The sequence below is a fragment of the Pundamilia nyererei genome, unplaced genomic scaffold, assembly GCF_000239375.1.
Source record: "Pundamilia nyererei isolate P.nyererei 1_Seehausen unplaced genomic scaffold, PunNye1.0 scaffold00057, whole genome shotgun sequence".
Lineage (NCBI taxonomy): Eukaryota > Metazoa > Chordata > Actinopteri > Cichliformes > Cichlidae > Pundamilia > Pundamilia nyererei.
This window is the reverse complement of record NW_005187458.1, coordinates 2873754-2889286: the sequence shown is the minus strand read 5'-3', so window position 1 is coordinate 2889286 and position 15533 is coordinate 2873754. Positions and strand designations below refer to the sequence as shown.

At 38.4% G+C, this 15533-nt stretch overlaps 2 protein-coding genes across 10 annotated transcripts in view; both read right to left on the bottom strand.

Annotated features, from left to right (window-relative positions):
• Positions 1-7534, bottom strand: part of LOC106456228 (microtubule-associated serine/threonine-protein kinase 2-like) — a 26713-nt gene extending 19179 nt beyond the window's left edge. The window contains exon 1 of the mRNA XM_013911149.1: positions 6688-7534. Within this exon, the coding sequence (XP_013766603.1) occupies positions 6688-6768 (81 nt within the window). The 5' untranslated portion in view covers positions 6769-7534. The remainder of the gene's footprint in view (positions 1-6687) is intronic.
• A 3439-nt stretch (positions 7535-10973) lies between these two features.
• pde4dip (phosphodiesterase 4D interacting protein) overlaps positions 10974-15533 on the bottom strand; it is a 77379-nt gene continuing 72819 nt past the window's right edge. For 7 of the 9 annotated variants that reach the window (XM_005734290.1, XM_005734289.2, XM_005734291.2 and 4 more), the window contains 4 exons: positions 14765-14903; positions 13123-13169; positions 12809-12932; positions 10974-12026 (listed from right to left, as the gene is read on the bottom strand). In XM_005734290.1, coding sequence (XP_005734347.1) covers positions 11878-12026; positions 12809-12932; positions 13123-13169; positions 14765-14903 — 459 coding nt within the window. In that variant the 3' untranslated portion in view covers positions 10974-11877. The remainder of the gene's footprint in view (positions 12027-12808; positions 12933-13122; positions 13170-14764; positions 14904-15533) is intronic. The other 2 variants (XM_005734286.1, XM_005734288.1) reach the window with 2 other exon arrangements.

Genomic DNA, 15533 nt, shown 5'->3' with positions numbered 1-15533 from the left:
GCTACCTTATTTGTGGGGATCAAAAGTCACTTATGGGGACGAAAGGCCTGTCCCCACGAGTTTGAAGGCATCTTTGAGGCTCAAAATGTTGTGTTAGTGTCAGGGTTACAATTAGGTTATAGTTAGGTATAGGGTAAGGGTTAGGTTTAGGCATTCATCTTTGATGGTTAGGGTTAGGCTAAGCAGCTAGGGAAAGCATTATGTCAATGAGATGTCCTGAGTGTGTGTGTGTCTGTGTGTGAGTGTTCTCCTCCTCAGTGGACAACACTGTGTTATCTACAATTTTGGGGGAAAAATACTCCTACTCATTCATCCATCCAGCTGTTGAAAAAAATATTTAAAGTTACTCATAATTTTTCCACACGTCTGCTATGAAAGTTCAAAAGCTGCCAGTTGTAAGCCCTTTCCATCTCCTGTTTTTCCTCCATTAGCTAGCTCCCTGGCAAGGCCACTATTGTGGTGGCCCTCGAGCTGCCTCTGTACCTTGTCTCACTGTCAGGTGGATTGTGTCAAATTAAGTGGCAGTTATGACAAATGATTATGTCTGTGCCTGCTTTTACATGGACACATGATCCCAATTATTGTACACAAAAAAACTATAGAGAAGAAAATCTAAACTCAGGCAATTATGATAGTTGAATAGCATGTTACTTGTTCAACTTGATATCGCTTCACTTAAGAAAATATCGGTTTCCAAGTTGGTTTAAAAAATGTCATGACATTCTCTGCTGGAGTGCTCACCTTATACTACCTAGTGCTTTGAGGTGACTGATTATGAATGAGTGCCTACAGGAGGCACAGCCATTTGTCGTTTCCTGTGAATTAGGTTAATGCGACTTGATGCTCTTGAGTATACATTCACTTCTATTAACAACTCAAAATGGAAAATAAATGCCTAAAGAAACACTGTAAGTGTTCATTGTTTTCCTTAGTTAGTTATATATTAATAAAGAGCAATGTTATATCATAATAGGTTCAAATTTATTGGTTTAATGCTAGTAAATTTTCACATACTAAAAACTTCTATTGAAAATTTCCTAAACACTAAACATGACAGAACAACTTCCACAAGGAAAACTCTTTAACAATGTTTAATATTAAATTGTGTCAAATTTGAAAATACTACAACAGCAAGCATAATGCAGGCTTTTGTTCACTGCACAGAGTTGTGCTCATTTTCAGGGACAGGATAGAAAAAGCAAAGTTTAAACGAGGTGGTCAATAGCAAAGACAGCAAAGCAATGTGCAGTCCAGATCAGTGTGAGATCAACATCACTCAGGTTCGGGGGAGGTAACATTATAAGACATTAAGCTGGAGCAGATGATGGATTTTCCCTAGTAAGAGTGTTGTGCTGGCATTTTCACAATTTAACAGACCAAAGTTTAATCTAAAGGAAAAGACTTAACAAAATATAATTTGAGAACGGTAAACAGATAACCACAAACACACTGAATATTAACAAAGGGAAACAAACAAATGCTTTGACTTGTGTCCTTTGTCACTTTTTGAGATTTCTCCTTCCTACTCATTGCAGATTACCACAATAACTAAACCTGTACACTAATACGTGAGATTTTTGTATAGTCATCGATAGGGCTCATCTCAGCCATTATTCTCGTTAATGAGGGCTTTATAATTAATGTCAATCATCCTACTGCATCTGCGCCTTCCCATTAGTGCGCTTCTAGGCATTCTAAAATGGCACATAAACCATTTGGGCTCTATCAGTCTGCCCCCTGGCATCTGCAATGCAGGGAGAACTATCAGCTGGAGTCCCAAAGGTCGTTCTGGCTCAATGGCTCCTCAGCTGCACCTAACCCATAAGTGGTTAAAGGCTGGGAAGGAAATCACTCTCCCGTATCAGTGAAAGGGGGGGGAGGAGATTTAATGAGTACCCTAAGCACATCTAATGAACCGGAGATGTTAACAGCTACTGCTACCGTTGACAATATGTAGAGCTAGGAACAGACGAAGTTGATGAGGCTGGAAGCGGTTTGACTTCTTTCAGCATTATCAATAGCGAAGGATGGACATTATAGTGAGCATGGGGCTGGACACTATGGAAAGAAATCCATTCTCTCAGAAGAAGAAATGTTCTAAACATTAGCTACATGGTCATATGATAGAAAAAAAATGTTGGTAGTGCTAGATGTTTAGTGCAATGGTTTTCAAAAGTAAACTTCATCAAACTGATGGACAGATAACAGATTACAAAGAATTAAGGAGCTACAATGTGCATTTTATATCTTAGAAATGAAGTGAAAGTGAAGTTAGTGAAATAACAAAACTCCCTGTTCCCAGCCACTCCTATTAACACTCTGCTGTAGAGTACACATTTAAGCTGCTGTAGATTTCAGTCTACCTCAAGTCTGCCCTAATTAGCTTGATCATGTCAGGGCTTAAGCAAGGAGCAACAATATGGTGTCTTAAGTGAGAAGATATTACAGCTTATCCTTTCATCTCTCTTTCAGCTAGCAGAGAAAGAAGAAATGTTTTCTCTGCAATCTATGAGAGCTATGAACTCCATCACATATAGCTGCAATGTTTTGGCTGTGGGGAAAAAGTTATTAATTAATTTAAAACATAATAATATTATTTGCAACAAAAACAAATCATATTTAAATACCCTTTCAAGAAATCTAAGGTCGCTTTACACAAAAGTCAGAGCTCAAAGGCCTCAGTGAACAGGTGGCATTTGAACTGTCTGTTGAAAATACTCAGGGATGGAGCCTGTTCCAGAGAGATGGAAGCACTGAAGCCTCTTTCCCTAAAAGACTGGCGTGAGAAGTGCAGACTACGCCTTTATCTGCAGAATGCAGAAGAAAACATGAGGTCTAGAAGAGAAGATCAGAAAAATGCTGAGGAGCAAAAGCATGTTGGGATTTGTAAATGAGGAGATGGATTTGATAAGAGATACGGAACTCGACTGGTAGCTTAGCCGTCATCATCACCAAACTCCAGCACGTAAGTGTTAGGGTGATGTGTTTAGGTAAGAACTCCGGCAGCTGAGTTCTGAACATACTGCACTGTGTCCAAGGCTTTGATAAACAGACCAAGCAGGAAAATGTTACAGTAGCCCAGGTGGGAAGTACTGAAGCTATCAATGATGGTTTCAGCTGAAGAGTCAGGGAGCACTAGCCAGAGCTTGGACATATTTGGGTGGCACTTTTAGAGATGGATTTAATATGTAGTAAAAATTAAGGAGAGTGGAGGAAGCCCAGGATGACACCAAAGTTGTGGAAAAGGTGAGATAGAGGTGCAGATTGGCCACTTTTCCTGGCTGTGACCTGGGAACCACAACCACAGTTCAGTTTTATTATTGCTCAGTTTGAGAAAATTGGTTGACATCCAGTTTTTGATGTCTACGAAGAAGCTGACAAGAGACAAAGGAAGACCTTACCAAGGTGCTTCTCTGGTCTGTCACAGCAGATGGTCGGTGACCCTCCCTGTCCTCAGGACCAATAATCAAGACTGCGAGGCTGAAGCTCATGCGTGCCCAGAACACGACGCTTTCCAGCCCTGGAGGATCCACATTCTTTTGCATACTTTTGATATTTTTTAAAGAAGTGTGTCATGTTACTGGATTTTGTTGGGACCTGTCGCCACTATATCTTGCAACCTGTCTTTATCTGTGCTTGGTCTAATCATAGAAAACTGACCACTTCCACACTTTTGATGATGTGTGACCTTTCTTTGGTATTATCTCTTCCTGAACGGCGGATACATTTTCCTTCTTGGCTTTACTCATCAGGACATCCTGGTTATTGTCATTTTTTTCTCTCAGAAGACCAGCGTTACACCAACCTTACATACTGCCTGAAACCAAATTATTGTTTGTCTCATCAAATATTAAAGCCTACATTTATCATCGCCATTGACATTTTTCCCCCTCTATAAAATATTGTGATCATTTTATTGCCCAGCACTGCTCACACCATGTTGGAAAGTTCCAAAAATATCCATTATAAAAAGGAAAGCTACCATTTCTCCATTTTTTTTACATTCAATGTTCAATGGCATTTACATTTAACCCTATTTTGAATTTGTTTAAAAGATAAAGGAGGAGTTTGATTACACCTTGCAGAATGTCTGACTTTCATGATGTAATAATGTCCTGTTTGTTTTTACGGTGGTAACTGTTTGCAGTCACCACCGTAAAAACAAGCATTCTTCTTCCAACTGTCAGTATGCAGGTCCCACATTACAACACTCCAGTGGGTGTTTGTATGTGTTTATCCGCTGTCCCTGGCAACATATTGAAATTCACGCTGAAGTTAGAAAATGACATCCATCCTCTGACTGTGTGAAATGTTGGTTATTTTGTGGGGGTTTTATTGTAACAAGGACAGCGTGTAAGTGAAGACATCAGTGACGAGTGATTCTCCAGGAGCAACTGTATGGTCTGATGATCTGTTTCTCATAAAGTAAGGACGATGAGCATAAAAACCACTTATTTATGTGGGTTTTCTTTACAAGACGGCAACTGGCTGTTATTTTTAAATGAACATGTAGAAATCATCATCAAGCAAAAACGGAAATCCAAGCACAGCTCTGACCTCTAGCATGTGCAGCTTTTCTCCGAGGACATCTCTTTGCTTTGTCAGAAGTAAGTTTTTGTCACACATCTTACAGAAACCCCAATTATACACATTTGCAAGAAAATAAGAACAGCCAACCATGAAGTAATATAGCACATGATTCACAGCCTTCCACAATGTAAGCAAATAGGCAGACAAGTCACTTAACATGAAAACGCCCTGTCTGCTCCTTCACTTCGTCACGGTTCACACAAGAACAAATAAAACTGTGGCAGCAAAAAAACATCTGTCTTTCTTCCCATGATACAAATATAAAGCTCACTCCCTCAAACTTCCCCAAAACCGAATCCTTCCCCTGAATCTAAACTGCCTGCAAAGAAGACATTTCCTCTTTTAGGCCGGTTTTGGGAAACATTTGGAGCTCCACCGATGACTTCATCTTTGGACAGAGGATCTTATTAGAGGGCTATCTTTATAGTTTTTACAAACAAAGACAAATAAAATATAAAACTGCCTTAGTATGGCTCCTGAACAGTATTACACACAAGCTGCAAGTGATTTCAATTCCTAGCAGCATTAAAATAAACTTTTACTGAATTCTATCAGGAATTGCACTGTACAGTATTACCACGCAACAATGAGTTATTACGGACTCAAGTATGATGTCCTCTGTAATGGCTTGCCCATATCAATAAAGTCTTAAATATTTTAATTATTGGTTTAGTGAGGTAAAGTAGCCACCAAAATCTGACTGTAAAATTGTGGGTGCAAATCAATATTTACTATAACAGATATGCTAGGGTGATAGCCGGTGCTCAGCTTCTCATACTTCTTACTTCAAAAAGTATTTACAGAAAATGTTGTAAAATCTTTCAGGACTTCACAAAACATTTTGAACATTTAGCCAGTTGAATATTATTAAAATACTTAGACATATGGTACTGCGATAGCAATCAATACTGGCCTATACCTGTTTTTAAACCAATATACTGATGCATGGCTTCTAGAAGAGCATATTCCACCAACAGCTAATAACTGGTTAAAGTAGATATATGTGGCAGACAGTCGTTTATTTTGTGCTTAAGCCTCTTAACCCTCTAAATGTGCAAATGCACAGAGTTTCAGACTTTATATATGTAGAATCAATAACTTTATGGGAGGGATGAACCCTCCCCCAATATCACTTATATCAAATAACTGGACTAAAAAAAACATACTACTAATAAAAAATACCTGAAATGAAATTACCAGTTTGATGGCACAGCTCAAAGCCCCTCTGACCTCCAGTTCTGATGCTTTTGTTCTTAAGCTGTAGGTTTCCCAGGTATCCCAGACTGGCATTACAACTACATGTTGAACAAATTGGGCACTGAATAGATTAGCACAAGGCCAAATAACACCAAGTAATGAGCCCACTATGGATAACTTGGTGTTAGTTGGTGGTGGATTACTTCTACTTACTGATAAATTACAACAAATCCAAAATCCATACTCTTTGACAAAGCGCAGATTTACTGCTAGAGCACACTTTAGTCTTCTTCAGGACTCCAGACTACGTGCCTTCCTCTGACAAACCAAAGAATGTATACAACCTACCATAGTAGGAAACAGCCAGCATCCACACTGACTGAGCAAACACTGTGAAGCTCCTGAATTAGGTCCCTTTTCTCCATTAGGGAATGAGTCTTTCAAACATGTAGAGCTGCAGGGACAGAGCATCTGTGTACATGTTTTACTGAAAGCGTATATTTCCTGAGAGGATTAACTGTTCATTAGTAGTAGCTGATGAAACAGACGGACATCATAACTGCTTGTTTATTCTATACTGACTGCTTCATTTTTCACACAACCTCACTGCTGTGTGACTACATGCTTACAGACAGTTTTATAACTACTAGCAATAGCAACTAATTATGATGGCATATATTAACTCATCTAAGCCAAAAAACATAGTTATTAGGAAAGTTCTGGAAAAAGGTCCACATTGCAGAACTACTAAGAAAAATGGTTTTGCATAAAGGTACCGAAAGCAAAGGACGTCGCTGTTTAAGGGGTTTCTAGCGATTTCTGTGGGCTCATGAACTCACAAGGGAACGAGACACGTCCTCCTGACATAGCAAGGAGTATCGAAAGGCTTTTACTACTCACCGCATCTTTCTCCTCTCCTCCACTGTCGTGCTGCTCCATACTGCAGAGTTTCCTTTTGTTTTTATTCTCCGTCCTCTTCATACTGACTGTAGGAACAGTCCTATCGCGCGCCGGATTGCACCACTTCACCCGCTTTCCTGTGCAGTTTCCAGTATCCTCTCGGTAACTTCACTTAGCTGGCTAGAACAACGTGTCAGGTCGGCTGCTGTGGTTTTCAGGGACACCTCAGCGCCAAACTGAAATGCATGGCTTGCTGTTGCAGTTTGTTGACTTGCGATTCCACCTATGAGTTTGCTCCGGCCAGCCATTCCCGACTCAGAGCCCGGCTACACTTCTTGTGCTGACTCCACATCTGGAAAACCCGTTGTGACAAGCTGTCAATCAGCCTTCTTGTATGAGCAGCCACCGGTGTCTCCTTGAAAACAATAAAAGGGCAGTGTGCGCTTTTCACAGGGATAGCTTTATATTTCTAGAAAAAATGTATCCGCGCTGCGCTTTTTTGTGCCGTCTGTGGCAAAAGTTCATTCAACCCGATTTAAGCTAGCGTCTTGCCGCTGAAACACTAGCTGAGCGGCTAGTCTGGCTGCCTGATAACGTCTACCTGCCCAGAAAGACCGTGACACCCTGGCAGGTCTACCTTCCCTCTTAACGCTTCCAGATGATTCCCCAAGAGCTCCACGTCTTCCGTCTCTGTCTGGTGACTTCTTAGGCGACATACATCATGTCTCGGTGTTCGCCCATCCTCACATAAAGGCTGATCTCTGCGAACACTGAGTTAACCTCGCTGTTGAACTGCAACGACACGGTACAGCTCAGCTTGTTTCCTGGCTCTGACACGACTGCTGGGGTGTCAGGTTAGCAGGAATACAACATCCGGTCCATTAATACCAAAATAAAAGTATGCAAGAAAGGACAGGAATCCACATGTAATAAAAAAAATCCTATCTATCTAACTAACTACTAAACAAATAAATATATAAATAATAAAAATGCAATGACTATTAAAAATAAATATTAGTGATAACCTCTTTGTCTCTCCCAGAGTGTTCAATCTTTGACGTCTTTGTAGTCATAGAAAATAAACCAGATGGGGATAACATTCTCTTATTTTAAAACGATAATAATAATTATTAAATTGTATTTATTAATTTAACCAGGTTAGTCTCACTGAGATCAAAGATCCCAGTGGCACTAACCACTGATCTCTTTTACATAATAATTATAATAATTTGGGATTTTCCTGATGTGAGTGAAATTTGAACATTGACAATGCAATGTGATATCGGTAACTGTCGTGGTAAAAGAAGACAAATATACTCTACTGCCATTTCAAAAGAAGAAAATATATTTTTGTTTATCCTGAATGCAATATACTGAAGTCAATATGCCGTTATATTATGTCTGTCATTTTTTGCAATTTGCGCAAGTGCAAAAGGTTTTATTTTGAAATCCTAATCCCCTTCACACCTCTGGTTTCAAGCTCATCTACACCCTCCGCTTGCTAGACGATTTCTTGATTTTGGGAAAAAAAGATGATGACGATTATAAAAAAAATCCATGCAGACACATGAAAGAAATTAACTTTTTTTTTTTCTAAATTTTAAAAGCACACTCACAGACTCAGACACCTTATACTGATTCCTTTACATATACCGACTTGCTTTTGCATCCTCGTAGTGTTGGGGCTGTGAAACAATTCCACGAGGTTTGTTGTGGTTTGCTGCCACCTATTGATTAACAACTAAACTGCTTCGTATGTGTTTTCTGTGTGTATGTTTAACGAGACCGTGAAATAAACAGATCGGCTTATAAAGTGATGTATATTTTAATGTTTCATATATAGCTGCATATAACATTTACATATTAAGCAATATATATTCTATTATCTAATAATATGAATAATTAGTGTGTATTTTAGGCGCACGTGTTGTTTAATAAAATCCTCTTTTTTCCCAAAGAGGGAATTTTCTTGTCACTTTGACATCCTTGTATTTAAACCACATGGCAATACTTTGGTAAATTGTGCCATATATATGACAGTCAGATTTTCTTTTATCCCCACAGTAGCCTTATTCTATCTTTCACTGTTAAACTTCACCAGGTACACCTGTTCAGTGTTTCATTAATGCAAAGATCTAATTAGCCCGTCACACGTCAGCAACTCAGTCCATTTAGTCCTACAGTCATGGTCAAGACAACTTGCCGAAGTTCAGGTTGTGCAGCAGCAGAAGACCGCACCAGCTGTCACTCCTGTGCTGAGTAGGATAACATTGACTGGGCTGATGGATCTCAAACTCTGCTGCAGCATACAGATGCTTTCATTTAGTTTATCTGGCATAAACAAAATAAAAGCATGCCAGTATCCATCTTATTTGTACCAGTAGTTTAGACTGGTGGTGTAATGTGGGGGACATTTTCTTGGCACACTGTATGTCAGCATCATTTACTCTAAATGTCTGACTGAGTATTGTTGCTAACCATATCCATCCCTCTCTGATCATAGTGTACCCATCTTCTGATGGCTGCATTCAGAAGGGTAACACATTCAAATAACCTCAAACTGAATTTTAAATATGACATCGAGATCATGATAATTTCCCATTTTTCTTTTTTAATGCTCTGATATTTTGAGAAGCACTATGTGATTTTTGTCTTGAAAGGTTCTTTACTTTACTGACTTTACTATCACTTTCCTCAAATGACCTCCCAAGTCATTGCGTTTTAATCCATTCGAGACACGTTTGGGGTGTAGTAGAATTGGATATTTGCATTATGGATGTGTAGCTGGCCTGCAAATTTGTCAGCTTCCCATTCAGTTGACCACAACTCCATATTATGGTCAGTATAGACAACAAAGTCCAAAGAGTGTTTCCAGCGCCTTGTTGAATCTTTGTCACAAAGCCAATATGGAGTTCAGCTCAGTGTAACTAAAGAAATGGCCAGTGAGTTTACCCTTACTCTTTAGTATAAAATAATTCATAAATTTCAAAACATAACAGGAAACAACTCATATTTTCTGTGCATCATGTCTTCTTTAATTTAACATGTATGATCACTTTTTAATTTAAGAGTTTTAACATTTTAATCTTTAAATTTTTATGCCTCTGCTTTCATTTTGTATTTGCATTTCCTGCATTTTATAGCTTTTCTTGCTTATTGTTGATCTTATAATCAGCATTTAATATTGTTGATCTAAAAAGAGAAAACCTAGTGACACTTGAAAGTATTCTGTAATTTTGTGTAAGTCACATGTACATCTATTGTTATTCTGTTTTGTTTTTATTTTGAACAGCATTTGAGCGCTGATTAAACACGGTTTATGAAGTGTACAGTATAAAGAAACCCTCACTGTATTTGCAAGGCTGTGCTTAAGGTGAACAAAATAAAAAACATGTAGTATAACGTGAGAAAACAACAAACATGACAGATATTTTTGTCCCCTTTTATTGGAAAGATCTTCACCACAAAACATTTTAATAAAGAGAACAGTCTTAAAAATACAAATGGCCTTCACCCAAGACCATCTCTTCTCTCTGATGTACATACTACCGTTAATATGCACATATATGAAGGGTGGCTCCTAAAACAGCTCTAACACTAAAAGAAACAAAACAAACCAAGTTTGACCTTTGACCTCTAAGGGAAAACAGTCCAAAACTGTTTAATCTCTTTTAAACCTGATTTAACAACATGCAAGTTGTCTACTTTGGTTCATTTTATTGCTTCTTCACTACACTCCTACAGTATGGTGCTGTTTTATGTGATTTAGATAGCTAAAAATGCCTGGGCCAATAAAAGTGCTTCATACTGATTGTCACATGCATTCATCTAACAAATAATTTTCTTAAATCAGTTCAGTTTTAGAATTAAAACTGTTGACATGGCACTTTAACACTCAAGCTTAAAAACAAAAGCAAAGAAACACAGAGCTGTGTATTGCACAGTAACTCCAGAATTTCCATTTTTCAGTAAAAGTATTAGAGGGCAGTAAAGCCACAGTTCATGCACAAAACAAAACAGGTGACCTACAACACAGAAAAAAGTCACGAAAACAAACTAAACAATAATAATAATAATAAACACAAGAGGAGCCAATGAAATAAAATAAACTGTGAGTGTCACAAAACCTCTTCCAAAGGAAACGCTTCCAGAGACGTGTTTACTTTTTTTAAATATCGCTGTGACAAAACATTAAAACACACAGATACTGACAAATTTAGCTAAAAACAAAAAATAAACATAGAAAAAAAAGTTGTTGTTTTTAAAAAAAAAGAAAAAAGAAGAAGTTGACGAAGAAGAAAAAAAGAGATGCTATGGTTTTTTGTTTTTTTTAATCGTTACAAAAATGAACTGTCATCCTTTCTGGACCATTTATTAAAATGTATCTCACAAGTATCTTTTTTACAAGGTTTATCAAGCCTGCAAGTTGATGATGCCATTCCCCCATTTTAAAATATCTAAAGACAAAGGAAAGATTGTTTCCATGTCTAACAGAAAAAGTGAAGTTGGAGGGTGAACGGTGAATCAGTGACACTAAGCTGCTGTGTTACTTGAAAGTAAGAACATCATCTACCAGCTACACGACCGACTGCACGTCTTTTGATGGTTCTATGTTCTTTTTTCATTAGGATATTAGGACAAAACTAAAACATAACTACCTCTGGGGAGTATGGCTTTGTTTTATCACAACGCTCACACCACATGCATGTAATTCTACACACTGACTACAAACATGAGCCTCAACAGAGGCTAAGAGGAAGCACTTTGGATTTTGCTCTTTAACTCTCCCTTTTCCTGCTGGCATTAAACACATTTTTTGCATTTTAAAATCCCTGCTGAAGTAACAAAGGTGAAGCTCCTTCCTGATTTGTCACTTTTAAACTGTGAGTCAACGGCATCCTCCAGAAATTGCTGATTAATTTGCTGATAAATCTAAAAGTTTTCAAACTGTTTTAAATTTAGTTCTATTCTTATTTAAATTTGGTTTAATAGTAATAATGCAAAAAGACCCCATCAGACAGACGCTATGAATCATAAACAAGCTTCAGCCAAACTGAGACTTATCTCATATGAACAAAAAAACCTTTGAGTTCCCTCCAGGAAAATCCTGCAAACATCTGCACAAATTATACCATTGATACAAATAATAAAATAACACAGCCGGAGATGGCAGTGATGATGAACTCTGAGCTACAGGAAGACTTCCTGCAGGGGGAGCTGGTGGTGAGTCCATCCCTGGGCAGGAGAGGAGGAAGAGCTACAGGGTGAAGTTTGGGGCTTCATGACACTCCGACCAGGAGACATGTTGAGCTCACAGAAGCGTCCGCCTGAGATTTCACCTGAAAGACAGTTGACAAGAGATCCAGGAGGTTTCTATGGAGTGGATCTTATTTATGCACCACCTGTTAAATGTAAGTTGTATATAATTTAAAATGTTACACTTGTAAGTAACTTTACTATTTCTTTTTGTTAACACCGGTATCAGCTTCTGATTGCTGTTTATCAGTTTTCCTTTGTCCCCTCAAAATGCACATATGCAGAGCAAAACCAACCTATTGCTCAGCCAGTGATATTAGACATCTATATCAATTTGAGTTCATAAAAAATGTATGTGTATAAAAGTAAGTATAGCAGTAACCACATATAAAGCCCAATAATCTCTTTTGCAGTTAAAAATGTCTGTTTTAAAAATATATATTTTTGGTTCATCTCCACCAGACATTGCATTTCTTTGCACTTATTACTTGATAACAGAATCAAAAGAAATAGTAATCCTGGGTAAGGACTAGAGGCCACATTGTTAAACTGGTCAGTATGGTCTCACTGCACTATTTGCTTTTCTAGTAAGCAAACTGACGTTTCTAGTTATCGTTTTTGTCCAAATGATGATTAGCAAGAAAGACGAACATTAGCAAGGAAAGCAACGTGTTAGTGTTTGCTTAGTCTTTTACATACAAGTATGCTGTTTACCTGTTTAGTAGTATCTCAGTCAGCCTTGCATGCTGCATGATTATGTAGTATTTAAGTGGCTTTACTGGCTACATGCAAACATTTTTGATATATACTGTAGGTTCTTAATCAAAAAGCAAGCAGCTTCACCACCCAACACGTCAGACTGTACCTTTACCAGGCCAGAGTTGTGAGGATGAGGATGAGGAAGAATAAGAGGAGGAGAGGAGTGAGGGAGGAGAAGGAGGAATGGGAAAAGGAGCTTGGTGCAGGGAAGAAATCCTGAGTTCATTCTCCTGAGGACACTCAGTAGGAGACAGGATAGAGGAGGAAAGGTAAAGAAAACAAACATCTTTTTCTAATGACCAAAAGTGTGAGGGACGTCATCATCCACCCACTTAGTTGTTCTTACTTATGGGAATACAACACTCATTGTGGATAATGATACCAAAACCAGGATTAATATGAGGCAACGAGTGAACTGACCTGTAAGTTGGTCTTGGCTTTTCTCAAGACATCGCGTGTTCTCAACACTGTAAAAAACAAAAACATACAATCATCATCATTTCTTTTTCTGACGCAAACTGTAACAACGGTGAAAACATTACACATGACCATGATTACACATGATTACTGACAATACAAAGTAATCTCAGAGTCAAAATCTCAGGCTTCTCGTAAATGCTCTATTTCAGACTCTATGAACAAGAAAGTCTTGCCATATGAGGCACCTGTGGCTCAGGAGGTGCAGCACATCATCACTAATCAGAAGGTTGGTGGTTTGATCCCCAATTTAAAAGTATTTTCCAAGTGCTGTTATATAGAGAAGGATTTTTTTAAACACAGCTTTTCCAAACATTCTCGTTTTATTATGGATGCTTACAGTATTTTACTTTGGACACAGGAGCCAAATTATTTCGCAAGTTCAAAAGTGTTCGATGCTAATAGTCAAATGTGCATCCCTTTGCTGGATAACAGTCATTTGTTGTCTCACGCACATCATCTTAGCAAATTTCTCAAGTTCCTCCAGATTTGATGGTCTTTTGCCATTAACCTTGGTCTTCAACACCCCACAGTTTTCAGTGATATTCAAAACAGGAGTTTGTGCAGGCGAGTCGATAATGTTCACTGGAAAACAAAGTGACAACCTAGATCGAGTTTTTCTGCCGACTGCTTGAGGTTTTCTTTCAAAATCTTCACATATGCTTCTTTCTTCATGATTTCTTACATTCTGACAATATTCCCACGTCACCTACCCATTGGAAGGTTGGTTGTTCGATGCCTGGCTGCTTCAGTCTACGTACATGCCAAATATCCTAACTTTGTGTGAATGAGGCAAGTTTTGTAAAGTGCTTTTAGTACTCAGGTGGAGTAGAAAAACACTATATAAGAAACAGTCCGTTTCCAGCCCCCTGCGTGTTTCACTGTGAGGATTGTGTTTTTGGGTTGTACGCCTTTTCAATCATAAGCAGGATGTGCTTCTAGTATATATAATCTTTCTCCAGGTTGTCCTGGAGTTTTCCTTGGGCTTAAGGGTAAAGTCATTCACTGGTATCTTGGCAGCTGTTCAGGGATCTTTAGATACACCTCTCACTAGTTTTCTTTGAATTTCACTTCCTACCTCCACCAGGCTTGTCCTGTACCGTGTGCCTCTCTTTGAACTCTCTCTTGTCACTCCAGTTCTTGAAAACACCATGTATATAGATCTCAGTTTTAACTTGATTTTACAAGCTTTGAGCTTAAATAGAAATTTTGTATGCTTTATTAAAAAAACCAATTATATTTAGAAATGCTGTGTTGAAAATCCCTTTCTCTGTTAAAAAAGAAAATTTTGACAATAACTTGTATGAATGTGTGTGTGACTGGGTGAAGGAGGCTTGTAGTAAAAAGCACCTTGAGTGCTTTATTAGAAATGAGAAAGTACCGGACAATTTATCGTTTCCCATACCCCTTTTATTGCCAGCTTTGGCATGCAACTCTAGCTGTGACCACAGAAGCCCCGCCCACATTCTGTTCATACCAAGTGTAGCCAATAAAAAGAAATCTCCCTTTAAGAGACGAGAGCCTCTCTACACTTAACACATGGTTTTAAATGTGCTATTAGAGGTTTTTGGAAATGTGTACTCACATTGGCTGACTATAAAGTGCTCCATGCTATCTTTGGTGCCGCTGGAGCTCTTCACTCTCTCCATTGTGTCCTTTAGAGCCTGTTCTTGCTCTGAGAGCTTCAGACGGAGAGAAAGGACCTCCTCCCTCAGAGACCGATCCTAAATAGCAAAAGACAGGTAGATGGCTCTCTAAGCTCTTGGAGATGCATACACTGACGTGCAGAACATGCGAGTACAACCTGAAATAACAAAGGCAGGTGCAGCAGTTGCAGTAAATGATACATTTTTGCATAAAATCTGTTTATTTACTCATATCCAGCTCCTTTAATCTTTGGGGAAAAGTTAGTAAATCTTTTACTTCTAAGTAAAGTATGTGCAAAGGCACCTAACAGGGTTCACCTCACAGGGGGCAACTGTATCACCCTCATGTTTTTCTATCAGCAACAAGCTTACGTAGTGAAACTTACTCTGTGTAGGGTGGTGTGATTCTTTCTGAGAGCCTGAGGAAAAGGAGCAGGATCATTTAACCCTGACAGACGTTTAAAAAATGATTTTGAGCTGAATGTTTCTGTTATATAAACTTCACATTTAATGGGAGTTGGATCTAAAAGTGGCAAATTAGATATATATATTTTTTTATATAGGTTTAAAACACTAATTGATTACATATTATAGCAGCAATGTAATATGTCAAAGTCTGCTTTTATTAGAGTTTTTTCAGTGATACAAATGCCCTCATCCAGTGTTACACTGGTCCTGTTGTAACACATTGTCTAGGTTCTAGGTTCT